Source organism: Clupea harengus, chromosome 9 (assembly GCF_900700415.2).
Source record: "Clupea harengus chromosome 9, Ch_v2.0.2, whole genome shotgun sequence".
Taxonomy (NCBI): Eukaryota; Metazoa; Chordata; class Actinopteri; order Clupeiformes; family Clupeidae; genus Clupea; species Clupea harengus.
Genome location: NC_045160.1, coordinates 4382770 through 4400763, shown reverse-complemented (window position 1 = coordinate 4400763; position 17994 = coordinate 4382770). Strand labels below are relative to the sequence as shown.

Sequence of the window (17994 nt, the reverse complement as noted above, 5' to 3'; positions counted from 1 at the left end):
AAGGGAGAACGTGGTCCACCAGGTTTGTGTGTGTGTGTAGCTACTGTACCACACTGAGATGCAGCTGTCAATGGTGCCGCGGTAGAAGTTGGAGAGATTTTTGCAGAAGCAGTTGTAGCTCAAACTTGAAGCCGTGTGCTAACACTGGCCAGTACCACTAGGTGGAGCTCCAGAGATTCTTCCGTGACCAGTCAATGTGTTCCGTGACCAGTCAATGCCTCCGGCACCTTGCACTAGCTGCTGGTGACCCTAGCACAAGTTGGTCTGTTGAAACATTTTCAGAACACTAAAGACTGTGAAAAGACTTTAGAAAGCCAATGCAATGTTAATGCAACATATACAGTGCCCTCCACAATTATTGGCACCCCTAGTGAATATGAGCAAAACAGGCTATAAAAAATCCTCTTGGTCTTTCACTCAAAATATTCACAAAAATCTTGCCTTTTCATTGAAGTAAAACTATTGAAAGAAAAAAAAACTGTTGACATTAAATAAATATTTTTCCCCAAAACATGTGTGCCACAATTATTGGCACCCCTTAATTTAATGTTTTGTGCAGCCTCCCTTTGCCAAGATAATAGCTCTGAGTCTTCTCCTATAATGTGTGATGAGGTTGGTGAACACATGGCACGGGATCTGAGACCATTCCTACATACAGTATCTCTCCAGATCCTTCAGATTCTTAGGTCAACGCTTGTATACTCGGCTTCAGCTCTTCCGACAGATTTTCTATGGGGTTTAGGTCGGGGGACTGTGATGGCCATGGCAAAACCTTTATTCCGTGGTCGGTGAACAATTTTTGTGTTGATTTTGAGGTGTGCTTCGGATCATTGTCCTGCTGGAAGGTCCAACCACGGCCCATTTTAAGCTTCCTAGAGGGGGCTGTTAGGTTTTCATTTAATATCTGCTGGTATTTGATGGAGTTCATGATACCATGTCTCCTAACAAGATGTCGAGGGCCTTTGGAAGCAAAACAGCCCCACAACATCAAAGATCCGCCACCATACTTCACATTGGGTATGGGGGTCTCTTCTGTATGGCTATCTTTCTGTCTACGCCAAACCCACCTTTGATGTTTGTTGCCAAAAAGCTTTATTTTGGTCTCATCTGACCATATAACTCGGTCCCATTGAAAGTCTGACTTACATTTGGCAAACTGTAGGCTCTTTAGTTTGTTGTTGATTGACAGCAGAGGCTTTTTTCTGGCAACCCTCCAAAACAATTTGTGGTGATGGAGGTGGCGTCTGATGGTAGTTCTGGAGACTTTCTGAACCCAAGACTCAATTTACCTCTGCAATTCTCCAGCTGTGATCCTTGGAGATTCTTTTGCCAGTCGAACCATCCTCCTCACGGTGCGTGGGGTCAATTTACAGATAGGTCCTCTTCCAGGCTGATTCTTAACATCTCCTGTCGCTTTAAACTACTTAATTATTTCCATGATAGTGGAAATGGGTATTTTCAACTCTTTAGAGATTTACTTGTGTCCATTTCTTGATTTGTGCAGCTCCACAACTTTCCGTCGCACATTGTCACTGTGTTCTTGGGTCTTTCCCATAGTGATGAATGACTAATGGAATTTGGCCTGTGTCACCTCATATTTGTTCGCCAGTGGAACAGGAAGTCATGGTTGACCTCTTAAGAGTTCCTTATCAAACAGGTGAACTTAAAAATGTAAAACATGACTGGAAATATACTTCAGTTAGATTTTAATTATAAGATTTTTCTAGGGGTGCCAATAATTGTGGCACACATGTTTTGGGGGAAAATATTTATTTAATGTCAACAGTTTTTTTTTCTTTCAATAATTTTGCTTCAATGAAAAGGTAAGATTTTTGTGAATATTTTGAGTGAAAGACCAAGAGGATAAACAGCAAAGACATATTTTTTTATAGCCTGTTTTGCTCATATTCACTAGGGGTGCCAATAATTGTGGAGGGCACTGTATACGCACTGTTTCATACCCTATCTCACGTTTTGTCTCTGAGACAAATTTTCATAATTTCTCATGTCTATTGTATGTGACACTACATCCCACAGATTTTCACCCCCCTTAGCAGTCCAATAGAGTAACACAAGAAATTGTCTGTGATGGTAGTGGGGAGTGTGTAATCCGTTCTGAGGTCCTGATGGCTGTAAGAGAGGTTAGCGTTGACTTAGCTTATAAACAAACTGGAAACGAACAGAAATAATAACGAAAAACAAGGAACTGTGTTGGGAGCTGCAAAAGGCCAGTGCATTTTGTGCCCCACCATGGCAGCCAATGATTGATTGATTGATTGATTGATTGATTGATTGATTGATTGATTGATTGATTTACTCTCTCTCATTCCATTCTCTCCATCACAGGCCCTCCAGGAATTCCAGGCCTTCATGGGAGAAGAGGACTCCAGGGGGCCAACGGCCCCAGGGGAGGGAACGGAGAACCAGGAGTATCAGGACCACCAGGAAGCCAGGGTAACATACATACAGGCATATGCAAGAGTAGAGAATCGATTAATAGATGACACCCCCAGGTTTGCATAGAGAGAGAAAATAACCTGGAAAACCTGGGGCATGGAAAGCATAAACACATACTCCTATCCTATATGTAGACACAAGTCAATGTCTCGCACTCATACATGCTCCCAATGCATTCTCTCATCAGGTCCTCCAGGATTTAGTGGAGATCCAGGCAGATGGGGTCCAGAGGGCCCCAGCATTGACGGCCCCCCAGGCCAGCCTGGCAGCATTGGCTCCCAAGGACTCAAAGGACCTAACGGGGCCTCCATCCCTGGGCCCCCAGGGCAGATGGGGCCTGAAGGAAATCCAGGCTTTTCTGGAGCCACAGGCACACGTGGACTCCTGGGGCCTTCGGGCCCAACAGGTATGACCATCCTGATCTCCGTTTTACCAACAGTTTTTCCTCTTGGTTCAAATCTTCACTTAGCTGTGTTTATGATGCTAATACATGTCACAGTGGCGATAGTGTGTATGCTGGTCTGTACCTTCTGTGACACAGTTGTGCGTTCACACCACTGTAATTTGTCTCTGCAACCATCCAGGCTTTTCTGTGTCTAGATTTATTTGTTTATTTGTTTATTTATTATCTTGGCTCTGGAGATATTGCTGCAGCTTTGTGACATGGGGCTGTTTTCTGTAGGCTTGCCTGGAAGGGATGGAGTACCAGGAGAGAAAGGGGAAACTGGGGCCCAGGGCTGCTCTGGCAGAGTCGGGCCTAAAGGGGAGACTCCTCCATGTGATGACGGTCCACCTGGGCCACCGGGCTCGCCAGGGTGCAAGGGCTTCGATGGGCCTCAAGGTACGTCCAGCCACAGACTACCCTTCTGTTAGTTTACCGGTTCAGAGATGGACTTGTCTGTGCTCTCCTGTTTTTCATCGTACCCGTGTATCAGTGTATCTGTCCATTGGTTATTCCTCTCAAATGCCTATCAGTGTATTTGTCCTGTAGCGTACTTGTATGATAGGTTAGCCAGTTTGTCTCTTCAAGCTGACTTAATTGCCATATGCATTCGTATATACCCTATTGCTTTGCCTTTTATTTGTGTACTTGACTCTCAGTGCTTCTCTCTCAGTACACCAACCTACCTACTACAATGAGTCTGTGTGTGTGTGTGTGTGTGTGTGTGTGTGTGTGTGTGTGTGTGTGTGTATGTGTGTGTGTGTGTGTGTGTGTGATTTCTGTACATGTTTCTTTTGTGTTTCTTTTTTGTCCAGGCTTGAAAGGGGATATAGGTTTGAAAGGGGAGCCAGGTCTCCCAGGCAGAGGACCTCCAGGGCCTCCAGGAAAGCCAGGAAACCCAGGAACACCAGGCTTCCCGGGCTCCCGGGGGGCACAAGGTTCAAATGGAGAAGCGGGACTACCAGGACCTCTTGGCCCGAAAGGTAAGTCATTGAGGCCCAGAGGTGGACACATAATACTGGAGAAAATAACTCACACTTAAAGGAAACTCCTCAACTCCTTTTTTTGTTATTATCTTTGCTTCCATTAGGGTGTAAAAATGCTGTGTTATAGTGAAAGTGAAAGTGAAAACACTGTGCTCACACTCTCTTCAGTGGAATCAGATGAACATATAATATGGTAGAAGTGTTAGTGCAGGTACATAATGGCGTTATAATGTCGATGTGTCCTGAGACCATATGAACATATGATTGCTGTGATGTCACATGGCAGGTCCACAAGGACAAACTGGCTGGCCAGGATTGTCCGGGGACACTGGACCAAACGGCCCAAATGGACTTCCGGGAAGAGGGGGAGAGAGGGGCTTTGATGGACGGCCAGGGTTCCCAGGACCCGCTGGATTGTCAGGAGAGAAAGGTGAAGCATTCGACCGCTCACCTATCCAACTGGGGGAAATGAGCAAATACATGACATATATGACATACATGACAGATAAACAGAGGTGTCAAGTCACAAATAAACATATGAGTTTATATATGTGAATGAATGCTGGGTTTCAAGAAAATAAAACCAGACAAGCTGTTGCACAGTTGAGCTCATATAATGTTTCATGGCATTTTGTGCAGGTGACAGAGGCTCAGACGGTCTTCCTGGAGACACCGCTTTCATCCCAATCAAAGGCCAGCCGGGGTTCCCTGGACTTCCTGGTGGTCCCGGATTCACGGGACCCCGAGGTATGGTGGCCCATGAGGGTGTCTTTAGCATTTTGAGATGGCGAACGTACAAACTCTACATTAATAAAATGTCCCTCATTTCAGTGTTTTACTAAACAAAAGATATATCATTAGATATATCATTAGATACATCATTAGATACATAGCTGGACAAGTAGACACAGATGAAACAGTGTATAGTAATCATATAACATTTTGTATCAAGTCAGGAGGTTCTACTGGAAGGAATAGCCTTGAAGGTTTGTAACGGCAGATTGTCTCATCTACGATCCTCTCTCAGGTAATAAAGGCTTACCCGGCCCACAGGGTCCCTTGGGCTATCCCGGCCGAGATGGACTTGTTGGCCCTGGTGGCCCCCAGGGACGTAGAGGAAAGGATGGAGCACCAGGGGTACCAGGCTTACAAGGGCCACGTGGGTTGCCTGGCAACAGTGGAGAACGTGGCAGAGATGGAGATCCGGTGAGAAGGCAGCACACCTATCACCACACCACATCAGTCTTAACAATGAGTAGTTAGGTTCATGAGGTTGTAATGGTATGAGGTCAGTCAAGTCTTTGTTGTCGGATATCAGCTGGATCATTTCATTTGTATTACTGGACGATACAAGTCTGTCTGCCCCTAAACTCTCAATCATAAGCAAATGTGATGTGATGGTGTCCAAAAATCTGAATAAACACGAAAGATTAATGAATTCATCCAGGCCCCAAGTTTCAGTCAGTGTGACTTATCTCTTTATTCGTAAGAGGTCAGTGTGAACTTGCTAAACTAGTGTCCTTACAGGGAGATCCAGGAGGTGAGGGCTGTGTAGGACAACCAGGCCGCAAAGGAGAAAGCGGACAAAAAGGTAGGAATGAGCGTCTGTCTGCCCCTTCTTTTCAATCTCTTTCTCTCTTTCTCTCCCTCCTTTTCGACCACCCCAATCACTCTCTAGAGATCTCTGTATTTGAGAGACAGTAGATTGTAATCATGACTCTGACTCTCTCTCTCACACACACAAACATGTACTCCCCCCCCCCCCCCTACATTCTCCTTGTGTCAGGTGATGAGGGTGATTCCATCAGTTATCCAGGACCCCCAGGGAACAAAGGTTCAGTAGGTGACAGGGCACCACCAGGTAAGCACTTGAATTTCTGTCTTGACGAAGCGAACAAGTGAAGCATCTGTGAAGCTTGATATATAAAGATACTAATTTCTCCCTGATTTCACTTATCTAGCTCTCAAGCATTGTTCTTTATGTCGGTTGTTTTGTGATGTGCATTATACTGTAAGACCACATCTGGGAAGTATCATGATAATTGCGTACTTGAGGTGTGTGACAGAGTGCCATCACTACACATGCAATATGTATATACAAACTTGTAAGTCGCTTTGGATAAAAGCGTCTGCTAAATGTAAAATGTAAATGTACATGAGTCTGTGCTCTGACAGCCATGCCATTGAGCCTGGCTCTTTGGTGTTGCAGTCAGAGTGCGGGTTTAGTACCCTGTAGACCCGGGTTCAGACAAAGAGAAGAATGAGCTATAAAAGGCAAAATTGTGTTTTTCAAAAAGCAGGATTATATTTATATTATATGTATATTTGCTGAGCTGGCCATTTTGCAGAATTTTAGATAACGGATGCAAGCTCTTATGGCTACTTTCATGAAAGGTATTGTCAAACCTAATGTGATGTCTTGTACTGTCAAACTTAATGTGATGTCTTGTACTGTCAAACTTAATGTGATGGGTTGTACTGTCAAACTTAATATGATGTCTTGTATTGTCAAACTCAAAGTGATGTCTTGTATTGTCAAACTTAAAGTGATGTCTTGGCCAATACACCACCACCTTTTGCCATCATTGACTTGACCACTCCTGAGTGGGGGGCAGATGCTGAAGTGTACCACTGATGAGTATGGAACGGGCTTCTGGACAGTTGTAACACTGCTGTCTTTTATAGGACCCCAGGGTGACTCAGGGGAGGTGGGTGATCCAGGTTGCCATGGCAGAAATGCAGACAAAGGGGACGCAGGACCCACTGGATCCACAGGTGTACCAGGATTTCCAGGTAGAGGAACATCCCTGTGTCATGTTATGCATGTATTGTGCGCGCTCACACACACACACACACACACACACACACACACACACACACACACACACACTGATCTTTCTGTTGTGCTACAGGTATATCAGGCCCCCCTGGCATAACTGGTAGGCCTGGCAGAGATGGCCCTATGGGTGAATCTGGCCTCCCTGGACCCAATGGCAGACCTGGACTGAAAGGACTCCAAGGTAGTAGACACACATATACACACAAGCAAAAATATAGATACACATTTCCAAAAACAGTTGTACACCTGACTCAATAACTCAAAAGCCTTGAATATTTTTGGGCAAGGTACTTCCATTCCTATAATTTCAACTTAAAAAAAAAGGGTAAGTTAAGCAAGTTGAATTTCTAAGCAAGGGAAAGATAAATACAAATAAAAATCAATAAAGAAATCTATAAAATAGATACATATAGGTGAAAAGTGAATACATAACTTGAAAAAAAAGAAGAAGAAGAAATACATGAAATCAAGAGAACAATAGGACAAACATTTGGGCAAGAGAGACCCCACACAGATACGAAGACCAGGCAAGTTGGGTCGCTAAACAAGATTTAAAAGAATCCAAAAGGAGATGGAGGGCCCAAGGGAGAGTGCGAGACCATTTTTCCAGACGGTCTAGGGGAGTCTAGTCATGCCTTAATGCATACCAAACCACCATCGTCGCTGCAGCCTTCTGCTGTTGGTGTAAAGGGGGAAAAGATGCTCTGTCTGGTGAATGAATGTGGGCGAGAGTGGCTGGTACCTGGCTTATATGGGCCCCCATAAAGTGAAGATGCATGTGTAACTTTTGCCTGGAAATATTCAGTGGTGTGTTTTTTTTTTGTGTGTGCTTTGAAATGTTCGAAATTCATTTCAAATCTTCCTATTCAGTTTATGTAAATATATATATATATCATCCTTGACAATGATGTATTTCATTTTGGGCAAGCACATTCGTGTAGGTGATATAATGATCTATTATTTCTGATTACTTTGCTCTTCCAATAGATACACTCTAATACACACTTTGAAGACATTTACAGAAAATGAAATGGACCTTCACACACAAGACACTACCTCAGCACTGTCCTGATGTGTGTGTACCCTGGTTGGTCTATTACAGGTCCCCCGGGGCCATTGGGGCTGCATGGCCTGGACGGTCTGAAAGGGGTTAAGGGTGAGGTGGGAGCACGAGGTAAGTGGGAGTGTTTATGTGTGTATATATATATATATATATATATATATATATATATATAAACATTTGCAAACTTATCTGAACCTACCCTTTGAATATCGGTATGAATATTAAGAAAGTTACTTGAAGTGAATGTGTCAAATGTCCTCATAATGAATATCTGTGTGTGTGTGTGTGTGTGTGTGTGTGTGTGTGAGAACATGTTATTATGCAGACTACATCTCTGTCTGTGTGCAATCATGTCTGTGTGTCCTCCTATCTCCTCAGGGCCTGGGCTCGAGGGCCCCCCGGGTCATAAGGGGGACACAGGGGATAAGGGCCAAAGAGGAAACCCAGGCCCCTCGGGGCCCCGGTTACCGGGTCCTAAAGGCCCCAAAGGACAGGCAGGAGTCACAGGTACACACACAGACTTTTACAAACAAACACAAACACATTTTTAGGCTTCTTTTATATTATATATATTAGGATCCAAGGATATAAACACTGTTAGATGTACAGACACTCAAAAGCTATCCATTTCATCGATTCAGAAAACTAGGCCTTCTCAGTATTATTTGCTACTTCTCCTGTCCATCAACCCTTATCTGGCATAGGCGCATATTGGGTCACTGTCTCCTATTTCTCTGTTGCACACCTGCTGCCTCTTGGTCACTGTCCCTGTCCATCCTGTAGGACCCCCAGGGCCTTGTGGAAAGGCTGGTCCAAAAGGTGAAGAGTGTAAGGATGTTAGATATGGACAGCTTGGAGAGCCTGGTGGCCCAGGATCAGATGGATCAGAAGGTATGTATTTGTGTGCAGGCATGTGATTTGTTACAGATACATATGTGTGCATATAACTCCTGCCAGTTGTACTATACAAAACTATATCTTTCTCTTCATGTGAACTGAATGTGTGTGTGTGTGTGTGTGTGTGTGTGTGTGTGTGTGTCTGTGTGTGTGTGTGTGTGTGTGCGTTTGTGTGCGTGTGTGCGTGTGTGCATGTGTGTGTGTGTGGGTGTGGGTGTGTGTGTGTGGTGATGTATGCAGGGGCACAAGGGGACATAGGGGATCCAGGGCCAGTGATGGCCATGCCAGGGGAGGACGGGATACCAGGAAACCAAGGCTACCCCGGGATACCGGGACAGCGAGGAGATGCTGGACCTCCAGGGGTACCGGGCATAGCGGGCTATCCAGCACGAAAAGGTGATGCATTGCCAGCACATAGGTGACGGATTTCGAGGTATACTAGTTTCAGTTTCAGTGCGCTGTAAGAAGGAGTGAACAAGGAGTCGGTAACAAGCCAGTGTGGTGGAGAGAATCTGTTTAGTCCAAAGTGACAGCTTTGCTTGGCAGAGTATCAGTATTCCAAAGAGAAGATCTCAACACGCACGCACACTAACAGAATCGTAGCTAGTTATAGGCTTGAATACATAGCTTTGCACAGTGGTAATAATAGTAACCCTCAAAGGGTCTGTCTGAGAGGTCAGTTGTGCTGATACAAGGTGTGACCACAAACAATCAGCTGGAGACGTTGGCTTCAGTCCATTCAGTAGGTAAGTTCAAACAGGGATTTGTATCAGGACCATTGTTTCGGGCAGAGCAAGTGTAGTGCCTGGTGCTGATCCTCGACATCCTGAGACCTCTGCCACTGGTGTGCCTAAAGTAAATGCATTGACACATGCACTTTTCATTTCAGGTGAACAAGGAGCAACAGGCTTCATGGGTATGCCCGGACCCAGTGGTGGTGGGGGGGACCCGGGCATAGACGGAGCCAAAGGCCAGAAAGGGGCCAGCGGAGAGCCAGGTGAATGCCATTGCCTCTCAGACAACTTGATGGCTCCAGTCTGATTAATAGGGCTGTATCATTATACATTATACAAGTTAAATAACTCATGTTAGAGGGTTTGTGTTAATTGAACATGTCTGTCAGAAGAATATTTTTGAGATCATGTAGTGTATGTACGTTGATATCTGTGTTTTTGTGTGTACAATTATGTGTGTGTGTGTGTTTGTGTTTCTGTGCAGGTCAAAAGGGAGAGCAGGGGGTCATTAGGATTGGCCCCCCTTCACAACCTCCCCCCGGCCCACCAGGGCCTCCTGGTCTTCCCGGGCCCTCAGGGGACCGGGGGCCTGCCGGCCCGAATGGCAGAGAGGGTGCCAGAGGTACTCACCACCTGAGCCAAGCCTCCTCACCTCACCTGCCTTTCTCTCCTTCAGTCTCTCTATCCGTCTCTCTCTATCGCCCATTTCTACCTGTTCCCTTCAGTCTCTCTATCCGTCTCTCTCTATCACCCATTTCTACCTGTTCCCATCAGTCTCGTTCTGCATTCGGCCATTGCCTCGTGCTTTCAGCCTCTTCTGTGTGCCTTCTGTTCAGCATTTCTTTTCTCTGTGTGCGTCTGTATCTGGCTTCTCTCTCTCTCTCTCTCTCTCTCTCTCTCTCTCCATCTCTCTCTCAGATCCTTCCCTCTGTGTCCCTGCCCATCTCTCCATCACAGTCCAGTCCAGTCTCATGTGTGTCCCTATTCCTAAAGGGTTTGTTTCCTGTGAAAAGAAATGCATGAAGGTGTAACTTAGAAGATTGAATTGCATTTAGTCTGCATAAATGAACATGTCACAGTCCACTACTCCATAGTGGTAGTCACTGATGTAGCTCTTTGCTCTTCACTTGTTTGCACTATTAGCAACAGGAAAGAAATGAAAGTGCTTTGGAGTGAGTGGCGAAGTGGAGCTAGTATTTCCTGCTTAATTAAGCAATCTACGCAGATCTACATTCCCTGCACCTGATGTTAAACCGTCTGAGTTTATAGCCTTTTTTCGTTTCCTTATGGGGAATAGATAGCGAGAGATAGAAGCGTGAACCACTCCTAGCAGAGCCTCAGTGTTGGTGCTGCTGTGTCACAGTAAACAACTTCCCCCCTGCAACTGTGTCCAGGCATTAAGGGTTACACGGGAGATCCAGGATTTCCAGGAACCCCAGGAGCACCAGGGCTAAATGGGCCTACAGGAAACCTGGGAGATCCTGGAGACAACGGAATGAGAGGACTACAGGGTAAGTGTGTGAGTGTGTGTGTGTGTGTGTGTGTGTGTGTGTGTGTGTGAGTGGGAAGGTGTGTGTGAGTGTGAATATATAGACATTTGTGTATGAATATGTAGACAACCGTGTGCATGGATGTTTGCGGTGTGTGCGTTTGTTAGTGTGCGTCTGTGTGTGTGTGATTGTCACATGCGTTTGCCCACCTTGTGTGTAATAGTCCATGCTTGTTCTTTCTGTGTGTGTGTGTGTGTGTGTGTGTGTGTGTGTGTGTGTGTGTGTCCACATCCCTCCTTATGACAGGTCTCACAGGAGACACCGGTGATCAAGGAGATTGCGGACCCAGCACCCGCTACAACTCTGGCTTTCTATTGGTCAAGCACAGCCAATCAGAATCCCTCCCTGTGTGCCCAGATGGAATGGCCCAGCTGTGGAGTGGATACAGCCTCCTGTATCTGGAGGGACAAGAGAAAGCCCACACACAGGACCTGGGTACTCTCTCACACACACATACACACACACACACACACAGGACCTGGGTACTCTCTCACACACACACACACACACACACACACACACACACACACACACAGGACCTGGGTACTCTCTCACACACACACACACACACACACACACACACAGGACCTGGGTACTCTCTCTCTCACACACACACACACACACACAGGACCTGGGTACTCTCTCACACACACACACACACACACACACACAGGACCTGGGTACTCTCTCACACACACACACATACACACACACACACACACACACACACACACACACACACACACACAGGACCTGGGTACTCTCTCACTCACACACACACACACACACACACACACACAGGACCTGGGTACTCTCTCTCTCTCTCACACACACACACACACACACACACAGGACCTGGGTACTCTCTATCTCTCACACACACACACACAGGACCTGGGTACTCTCACTCTCACACACACACAAACACACACACACACAGGACCTGGGTACTCTCTCTCTCTCACACACACACACACACACACACACAGGACCTGGGTACTCTCTCTATCACACACACACACACACACAGGACCTGGGTACTCTCTCTCTCACACACACACACACACACAGGACCTGGGTACTCTTTCTCTCTCTTACTCTCTCTCTCTCTCTCTCTCTCTCTCACTCTCTCTCTCTCTCACACACACACACACACACACACACAGGACCTGGGTACTCTCTCTCTCTCACTCTCTCTCTCACACACACACACACACACACACACACACACACACACACACAGGACCTGGGTACTCTCTCACACACACACACACACACACACACACACACACACACACACACGCACATTCTGACATCATCCTCCTGCTCTCGCAAGAAAAGTCAGCTGGTTCTGTACGTACATCCTCTCTACTCCAAGCCTTTCTCCCACTGCAGCTGAAAGGCATTTAATCTCCCTCCCTCCGGTTCACGGCCAGGACAATGGTTCTCATATACTATATGCATGTCGTACACAGAGCCTGTCTCGTATCACCAGACAGGATACACTGAAGCAAATCAAAGGGGTTGGACAGAGTGTCATCTGGGTGCCAGGGCAAGGATTCAAGTGACAACCAGCAGTCGCTTTGGTGCTCTGGCCCCAGCTTGATCATACTACACACACATGATCATACTACACACACATGATCATACTACACACACATGATCATACTACACACACATGATCATACTACATACACATGATCATAACTACACACACATGATCATACTACACACACATGATCATAACTACACACACACGATCATACTACATACACATGATCATACTACACACACATGATCATACTACACACACATGATCATACTACACACACATGATCATACTACATCCACATGATCATACTACACACACATGATCATACTACACACACATGATCATACTACATACACATGATCATACTACATACACATGATCATAACTACATCCACATGATCATAACTACACACACATGATCATACTACATACACATGATCATACTACATACACATGATCATACTACACACACATGATCATACTACACACACATGATCATACTACATACACATGATCATACTACACACACATGATCATACTACACACACATGATCATACTACATACACATCATCATAACTACATACACATGATCATACTACACACACATGATCATACTACACACACATGATCATACTACACACACATGATCATACTACACACACATGATCATACTACACACACATGATCATACTACATACACATGATCATAACTACACACACATGATCATACTACACACACATGATCATACTACACACACATGATCATACTACACACACATGATCATACTACACACACATGATCATACTACATCCACATGATCATACTACACACACATGATCATACTACACACACATGATCATACTACATACACATGATCATACTACATACACATGATCATAACTACATCCACATGATCATAACTACACACAAATGATCATACTACATACACATGATCATACTACATACACATGATCATACTACATACACATGATCATACTACACACACATGATCATACTACACACACATGATCATACTACACACACATGATCATACTACACACACATGATCATACTACACACACATGATCATACTACATACACATCATCATAACTACATACACATGATCATACTACACACACATGATCATACTACACACACATGATCATACTACACACACATGATCATAACTACATACACATGATCATACTACACACACATGATCATACTACACACACATGATCATAACTACATACACATGATCATACTACATACACATGATCATACTACATACACATGATCATACTACATACACATGATCCACATGATCATAATTACATCCAAGCTGGGGCTTTTGATGGGATATGGAAAACTGGACTTGCGTAGTCTTTGCTGACATTATTCATAGAATACTAAAGCAATCTCAGCCATACTAACTCACTCACTCAACTCAGTGATATATATATATATATATATATAGAGAGAGAGAGAGAGAGAGAGTCAGTGAGTTAGTGTATACAGTATATATATATATATATATACACACCTATCTTTGTCACACTTTTCCTTTCTTTTGTACCCGCATTAAACCACTCCTCACTCCTCCCCCGCTTTCTCACAGGCCAGGCTGGCTCCTGCATGCGTATCTTCAGCACCATGCCCTTCTCCTACTGCAACATGGCCTCCTGCAATCACGCCAGCCGCAACGACAAGTCCTACTGGCTCTCCACCAACACGCCCGTGCCCCCGATGCCCGTGGAGGGCGTGCAGATCAGCTCGCTGATCAGCCGCTGTGTGGTGTGCGAGGCCCACTCCCCGCCTGTCGCCATCCACAGCCAGGACACCAACCCACCCGCGTGCCCCTACAACTGGAGGCCTCTGTGGGACGGCTACTCCTTCCTGATGGTGAGGACATGTGTGGGTGTCTGGGTGGGTGGGGGGTTGGGTGTGTAAAGCAAGATTCACAGTAAATAAGAATGTGAATGTGTATGAATGGGGAGTATGTGCTGCCATTTGTGGTCTTAAGTGAGCTTTAACCCTTGATGCCTTGAAGTGGGGAAGAAGAAGAAGAAGTAGTAATGACTTTGCAGGCCTTTTTGTAAATGAGGTTTTAAGAGCATTTCTTATGTAAAATTTGTATGGTCGGCTCTGCTCAAGGCTAATTTACCTCCCGTGTGTGTATATGTGTGTGTGTGTGTGTTTACGTGTGTGTGTGTGTGTGTGTGTGTGTGTGCGCGCTTATGTGTGTGCCAGCACACGGGCGCAGGAGACGAGGGCGGTGGCCAGTCGCTGACATCCTCGGGCAGCTGCCTGCAGGACTTCCGGGCGCAGCCATTCGTGGAGTGCCAGGGCCCGCGCGGCTCCTGCCACTACTTCTCCAACATCTACAGCTACTGGCTGACCCGCGTGAGCGGCGCCGACTTCGGCCAAGGCCCCGGCCAGGCCATACTGAAGGACCCGAGAGAGCACCAGCAAGTGACCAGCCGCTGCCGGGTCTGCATTAAGGAGTAATCGCACTGAGCAGGCGACGCCGATTGGTTGCCTTAAAAAGGGGGCAGTGGGCAGCGGTGGACTCCTATTGGTTGAAAATGAAAAAAGAAGCAGAGGCAGTGAGCATTCTCATTGGTTGTCACCTTCCTTCCTCCCCCCCCCAGTTTTCTGTGGCAAGAAAAGACTGTGAACTCATGGATGCTCTGGTTTCCTTTAAACACGTTTCTCCGCAAAGGGCATCTAGCAAAAACATACTTGATTCAACTTACCTTTCGATTTGTCTTTTTTTGTTTTAGACGATATATTTTTTTTAAAGGTTACTCTTAGATTCTAGCAGCCTTTTTTTCTCAGTGTGTATCTTGTGATGCCATTGGCTGATGGTGTGTCAGTCAGTCAAGTGCTGAGTTCTCCAAAGTTAGTCATACACATTTTTATTGGATGATTTGTTGTTTCCACAGTGACACATTCTCCCATTGGTGGAGATTGTCATTCAGACACAGTCGTTCTGTTTCATTGGCTCTGCTCCTGCAAAGCCATGGATAATTTTTCTTAGTGTGTAAATGTTCAATGAGTATCATGAGTAGAGGAGAACAACTATGGCTTAACATAGCTACTGTTTGCTCTCTGCACTTACTTCATGTCTGTTCCATTCCCTGTAATTTATGAGCTGCCAACTGCTCTGTTTGTCCCTCTGTAAGGCAAGGTATACACACGACATGGTGTGCCTCATATACGAAAGATACCATTCCTCTCCCTCTCTTTATTTCTCTCCTTTCTGTCTTTCAGCCTCTCTTCCTCTCTCTCTCTCTCTCCCTACTCTGTCCAACACATGGAACATGGGGATAGTGATTGAAGCACCACTTATTGGGAGACTGCGCAGCGACATTAATCTCTGCCTATATCCCTATGTGAGTGACTACCGTTCGTGGTAATAGAAACCATGACAGACACTCACTCACACACACAAACACTGGCACCTCTCAGAAGCACATGTGTGCACACACATACACACACTCGTATATGCAGAAAGCTCCTTTTTCGTAATCAGTCTCTCCAGTTTACGTTTCCTCTTTCAGTTCACATGTTTGGAAGCATTTTAGGACGCAAATGTAGTTAATTGGCCTCCTCTCATCCTCCTGCTAGCCATGCTATCCAGTTGGGACATGTCTGCTTTTCTGTTAGTCTACTCTTCAACCCCTCTGCTTGTCTATCTGTTTAAGAGAGATGGTGTGTTATTTTCTCTTTAAGGACTAACAAAAGCCATTAAATCATACTAACACACACACACACATACAAACACACACACACACACACACAGACATACACAACAGGGTGTATTCAGTACTCGGCATATCCACTTTTTGTATTAACAGGATTAGTCATGTTAATCCGCTTCTTACTGTTTTAGCCCTAATTATATATTCTAATGTATGTAAATATGTTTGCACTGTCATAAGAACAGGAATGCTTTATATTTTTACTGTAAATGTCAAAAGTATTTATTTAGCTAGTGATTATTTTGGTGCTATTTTGAAAAAAGAAAGGATTGATGCACATATTTACTTCCCCTATCCACTGTTCTTTTTCTGCAAAGAGAGAGGTGCTGTCCACTCTTATGGTTTGGATCTACTTCCTGTTTTGTTGGTGCTGTAACTTTGAGAGGAGACGCACAGTGGCAATGGAAGGGAAGAAGTGGGTCATGGCTGGGTTTATAGGAATACACACACACACACACACACACAGTCTCTCTCGCTCTGTCTCTCACACACACCTCTCACACACACATACACACACACACACACACACACACACACACACACACACACACAGGGCCACAGACAGGTATGGCACAGTGTTGCAGGCATACTTTCATTTAGCAATAAATCGAGTTCTGAGTTGTATGCCCCATATTTTCAAAAATGCTATGCATTTATTAAAAAACAGTCTGAAAACAAATATTTGACATCCCCAGAAGACCCATGTTATTATTTTCATGAAGCATATGAATGGGATCCTCATTTGTCTTTCTGTATACCTTATATCTTTGCCAATGCACTGTGCACTGGTAGAATATCTTCAGTATTTCCACTGGATGACAAGGGCCTTTATTCTTGTAAAGGGGCATATTATCTCCCTCTAGCCTAGTGCTTTGTCTTTGCAGGACATAAAATATAGCACTGTACTCTTTCTTTTAGCGAGCATGTCCCCTATGTTGATGTGTTGTTGTTTATTTTCAGGAAAGTCCATCGATCAATCCAGATGTTTTGTCATCTAAATCTCTGCCTGGGTTTTGTGCAATTTTTTCCCAGAAGAATCACAGTGTTGTGCTTGCCGTCATATTCACTGTAGTTCACATACACATTCTGTAGTGTGAATGTCCCTCGGAGTTACACAAGGCTGAAATCCCTCATTAGGTTTGAGGTCCCCACAAGGCCAACTGCTAAGTGTGTCTCTCTGACATACTTTTAGTTGTGTGCAACACAGAAAATATGGTCACTTAGTTAATTTGTAACGTTGAAGGCCACTGAGTGGGCAACAGAGCTATGTAAAAGGTGGAAGATGTTTTAGACTTGATTTTCCTCTTTATTTTCTCCTAAACTGCAAATCTGTCTTCTGATTACTGCCATTCATTCCTGTGTCCAGTGGCCACACATTTCGACACATTGACAAGCACACACAACAGACTTTAACATCTTCACCAGTCGGAACTCAACCTTCCTACAGCCTTCTCCTTCCTCATAGGATGACACTTTGACTAACACACACAAACATACAGGCCTAAATAAATAATTTTATGTGGACTGTTTAAAGGCTACAATAAATGCATTTCATTTCAATGTGGACATCTATGTGCGTCATTGTGGGGCAGTCAGATTTCACTGACTTTCCCAGCAGTTACCAGTTATTGCCTTCAGACATGTAATTGAACACAAATCACAGTGAGTTTTGAAGGGCTTGTTGCACACACATTCATCAGTTGAGTT

The 17994-nt window shown here is 44.9% G+C and overlaps 1 protein-coding gene across 1 annotated transcript; it reads left to right on the top strand.

Moving 5' to 3' along the window:
- Nucleotides 1-2500: 2500 nt before the first annotated feature.
- On the top strand, nucleotides 2501-17847 carry LOC105909275 (collagen alpha-4(IV) chain-like). Its single transcript, XM_042708791.1, has 21 exons — nucleotides 2501-2513; nucleotides 2645-2863; nucleotides 3140-3298; nucleotides 3715-3882; nucleotides 4172-4315; nucleotides 4525-4632; nucleotides 4913-5091; nucleotides 5413-5476; nucleotides 5672-5746; nucleotides 6571-6678; nucleotides 6798-6905; nucleotides 7827-7898; nucleotides 8166-8294; nucleotides 8571-8678; nucleotides 8925-9080; nucleotides 9574-9681; nucleotides 9903-10040; nucleotides 10813-10929; nucleotides 11215-11403; nucleotides 14142-14425; nucleotides 14774-17847. Exons 1-21 carry the CDS (start codon nucleotides 2501-2503, stop codon nucleotides 15029-15031), a joined length of 2904 nt encoding a protein of 967 aa, XP_042564725.1. The 3' UTR covers nucleotides 15032-17847.
- Nucleotides 17848-17994: the final 147 nt, after the last annotated feature.